Below are 4,484 nucleotides of genomic sequence, written 5' to 3'. Positions count from 1 at the left end.
ATTATTAAAAACTACTGAAGAGAAAATTCAACAATTTTATCGAAATCAAGATGTAAGTAGAGAGTTACCAGGTAAAAAGAATTTAAATCTGTTCATGAGAATGGTCAACGGGTTCCAAAACAAAACGGCTGATTTTGGGTAATTTAAATGAAATTTATCAATTGTTCAAGCAGAAATACCCATTTGAAAAAGTCAGTTTTTCAAAATTTGCTCCTTTAGGACCGCCTGAATGTGTTCTAGCAGGTTCATCTGGCACTCACGTAGTTTGTGTCTGTCTCATTCACGAAAATTTTAAACTGTCATTTCATGGTGCAAAACTTGACAAATTAAAATGTAGCGATGAAAGTCAACCGTTTTCTTCATATCGAGATTGCTTGAAAATGGTTATTTGTCCTCGGCCTACGAGTGACTGCTATTTGGGAACCTGTAGTAACTGTCCTGGCTCGACAAAATTAAGAAGAACGATCGAAAATATTTTCAATGATAACTTTGTAGATGAAATAACGTATAAACAATGGACTCAAGTAGATCGATGTTCTTTGGAAACGATTGTGAAATCAACTGATGATTTCGTTGATAATTTGGTAGAATCTATTCCAAAATTCCTTCAGCATGATTTTATTGCTCGTCAACAGGCTGAATTTTTTCAAACTACGAAAAAGAATCTCGAAGTTGGACAAGTACTTGTTGTTGCTGACTTCTCAGAAAATTACTCATTTTTACTTCAAAACAGTGTCCAAGGAGCTTATTGGAATAATAGTCAAGCGACAATCCATCCATTTGCTTGCTATTATAGATCCATTGATGAAAATGTCGACAATATAGTACCTCTAAATTTGATAATCATTTCAGACAACTTGACGCATAATACAACAGCAGTTTATAGTTTCCAGGAAGTACTGACATCGTTTCTGAAAAATAAAATCCCAGACATTTCTAAAATAATTTATTTTTCGGATGGTGCAGCATCTCAATATAAAAATCGGTACAATTTGCTGAACTTGCTGCATCATGAGGAAGATTTTCAAATACCAGCGGAATGGCATTATTTTGCAACTTCACATGGAAAAGGTCCAAGTGATGGTTTAGGCGGAACATTAAAACGGAAGGTTGACAGAGCCAACCTCCAATCTAAAGCTGACGACCAAATTCAAACACCTGATGAGCTATTCCAATGGGCAAAAGAAAATGTTCACGGAATCAATTGTGACTTTGTTTCAAATGAGCAGATTCAGCGTACTCAAAAAAAACTTAACCAGAGATTTAAAAATGCTCTGCCAGTACAAGGAATCCGAAATTGTCATGCCGCTATTCCCATTTCAAGTGATGTGATGAGAGTAAAAACCTCATCCTCATCTGAGGAAGGAAAGGATTTCCGGTTAAAAAATACAGATATCTACGAGTTCGTTGAAGAACCAGATATTAAAAGCAGGTAAAAATCTGAAATTTCTGTGTTAGTACTTTATCTATTTTAAGTTTGGGTTTAAAGATTTAAGTCATATTAACATTTTTTAGGTTAAGAAAAAGAAAAGGAGCAACAACAGTAACTGAAGAATTGAAGAAAAAAAAATTTTCGTAACAGAATGTCAAGTAAACTTACACGTAAAAAGCCCTATTAAATAAATTAATAACCAATAATAAACAAATATCATTAATGTTTTTTTTCTCATCATTATGCCACTAAATGAAATTTCAACTGTTCAAAATATCAAAATTACGCGATTTGCCAAACTGATTAAAAAAAAAAAAAAAATTAAGAAAAAATTTTTTTTTAACAAATTTCAAAAATTCATATTTTTGAAAAAACAAAAAACACAGTTCCAAAAATTTCAGGATCTTTTAAGATTGGTACAAGGTAGTACACAAAAAAATTTGAGCCAAAAATTTATTGTCGACGGTCAATTTTGACAATTTTCAAAAATTCAAAATTTCACAAATTGGAGATTTTTCAAAATTTTTTTTTGGAAATTTTTTTTTTTTAATAGTCCCAAGTGTCCCCTTTGAAGTTTACCATAAGCGATTTTTTTAATTGCAATAGTTTTCGAGATTTTTGAAACATAAATTTAAAAAATATGGAAAATAGTGAAATTTTGGATTTTGCATAACTTTTGAAAAAAATTTTTTTAATTTTTTTCCTTTGGCAGAACTTCGTTATAGGATAAAAGAAAACTTCTGACCAAAATTTATCCAAATCGAAAGGGGTCGAGTCCAACTATTGGTCGATTTGACGTGGAATGACCCATATATATATATATATATATATATATATATATATAGCAGCATATATATATATATATATATATATATATATATATATATATATATATATATATATATATATATATTGTGACGTTATTTTATCGACCGGAGTCTAATTAAAATGAACATCACTAGCGCCAACGGATTTTTTGTGATTTTAAGCCGATATTCCAAGGCCAAAATTTTATAGGAAATAATTGTGAGGATTAAAAGTTAGTCTTTAGCGAACCTTCAGTGAGTTCTTAGCGAGTCTTTAGTGAGTAGAGTCCGAGTGTAGATGCCGAGTAACGAGGAGCTACAGTTTTAGTGTGAATTTAGAGAGTTACAGTTACAGTCGAGCTTTTGAGATTTTTGAAATTAGAATCAGTTTTAGAGTCAAGTTTTTGAAAAATATAGATGTCGAGTTATTTATGGGTTTTATTGAGTTATTTTGAGTTTGTGGGTTTTGAATTTTTAGTTTTGAGTTTCGAATTGTAAGTTTTGAGTTATTGAGTTTTGAGGTTGCAGAGTATGTGGGTAAATCAGCGTTACCGAGGAGCGGGACTATAAGTCACCCGGTTTCGTTTGATGTGAGACGCTGGTCTAACCCTTTGAGACTTCCGGGTGGAATGCCTAGGTCTGGTTGAGCCGCCAGCGCTTCAATGTAGAGGAACATGACGAAAGCATATGGGATCAGTTTGAGTTACGTTTACGTTTACGTTTTTCGTTAAGTTTTTGTTACGTTTAAGTTACGTTTTTGATATTTTAATTTTGAGTTTAAGTTACGTTTTGAGTTACGTTTTTGGTTTTGATCCCAGCAGTAGTCAGTTTCCGTCGAGCGTCCACTAAAGGAATATCCGTACTCCGAGCCTCAATTGTTTGATTTAGAGATTTAAATGTTTATGGGATTAATTGAATATAGAAATTTTAGTTGGGAGTGAGTCACGTTTAAGAATACTTGAGTTTTAGATTTTGTTAAAGATAGTTGGATTTTAGATTTTGTTAAGGAGAGTTGAGTCTTAGACCTCGTAGAGGACAGTCGAGTTGGAGAGTCGCCTCTGATCACTTCAAGTGATCGGATGTGCGTATTATTGCAGCTACAGGTTAAGAGCTTAGTCTCTTGCATTTTAGTTTACGTTACAGAAATGAATATAGTTATGAGGTTTATTTAAGTTAGTATAAAAAGTTACTCAGCATCGGCATTGTTTATATCAGGTATGATTTTAGTTTATTTATTGTAATTTGAGCGTTAATAATTTAGTTTTTGGTCTTGAGATATCGGATAGTCTCGTTTATAGTAAACTTTTGTATTATAAAGAATTTAGAGTTTTGTTGATAGATTTAATTGAGATTGTTATTCGAGTCATTGAGATTTATTTATTTATTTGTTTTATTTTATAAGAATAAGGTACTGTAACTTGGCTATAGCGTTGATATTGTTAGCTATATCGTTCTAGTAATTTTATATGGATTTGAGATTAAGTTTGTTAATTAAGTTTACGGTTTATTGAATAAATACCGATTTTGTTTTAATGATAAATTTTTAGTGTTGCGTATAAAATTATTACAATTATGGATCCTTTCTACCCGAACCACCTCCTCTCTCCACAAACCAGCACACTGAGCGACCCCGAGGTATTCCGTTGTCTTTCTGATTTTTGGTCTTTATTTTGTTAAGTTTTCTGTATTTTCGATTTAGTTTACGTTTTAGCTAGTTTGATAATTTCTAGCGAATGAAAATGATCTAATTACGTTTGAGTTTAAGTTTGAGTTCTGATATTGTTTGAGTTTGCGTTTAAGTTTAGCTAGTTTGAGAATTCCTAGCGAATAAAAATTCTTTACGTTCCGTGTTCACTAGTTTGGTAATTCTAGTGATTAAAAATTACCTGGCGCCCTATTTTATCGACACTAGAGACCAAGAATCGGAAAGATAACGAAGTATAATCCAGATTTTATTTTTAGAATTAAGTTTAGTTAATTTCTCGTATACCCCCCTTGAAAATTTGGTTATAATATATATATATATATATATATATATATATATATATATATATATATATATATATATATATATATGTATATATATATACAGTAGCGCTCAAAAGTATTTTGACAACATAAAATTTTTTAATATTTTTTTAAAATAAAAGCCTATCGGAAAATGTATTGAGTATAATGTAGAGTAGTGTAATTGCGACTATTTAAGCGTATCAAATTACAACTTGTTTGTTTACACACCGCGCCAC

General features: G+C 31.2%; 1 protein-coding gene across 1 annotated transcript; it reads left to right on the top strand.

Annotated features, from left to right (window-relative positions):
- The first annotated feature begins 230 nt into the window (after nt 1-230).
- Nucleotides 231-1,675, top strand: LOC123271482. Its single transcript, XM_044737831.1, has 2 exons — nt 231-1,432; nt 1,516-1,675. The coding sequence occupies exons 1-2, from the start codon at nt 381-383 to the stop codon at nt 1,577-1,579; spliced, it is 1,116 nt and encodes a 371-aa protein (XP_044593766.1). The 5' UTR covers nt 231-380; the 3' UTR covers nt 1,580-1,675.
- Nucleotides 1,676-4,484: the final 2,809 nt, after the last annotated feature.

This window comes from Cotesia glomerata, linkage group LG1 (assembly GCF_020080835.1).
Source record: "Cotesia glomerata isolate CgM1 linkage group LG1, MPM_Cglom_v2.3, whole genome shotgun sequence".
Lineage (NCBI taxonomy): Eukaryota > Metazoa > Arthropoda > Insecta > Hymenoptera > Braconidae > Cotesia > Cotesia glomerata.
Note: the sequence above shows the minus strand (reverse complement) of the source record. Positions and strands in the feature narration are given on the sequence as shown.

What these genes read in the sequence shown, in the direction of transcription:
- LOC123271482 (XM_044737831.1), top strand. Translation starts at nt 381, where the DNA reads ATGGTTATTTGTCCTCGGCCTACGAGTGACTGCTATTTGGGAACCTGT. An exon ending in GAACCAGATATTAAAAGCAG is followed by an intron (nt 1,433 to 1,515) that starts GTAAAAATCTGA and finishes AACATTTTTTAG; the next exon opens with GTTAAGAAAAAGAAAAGGAG.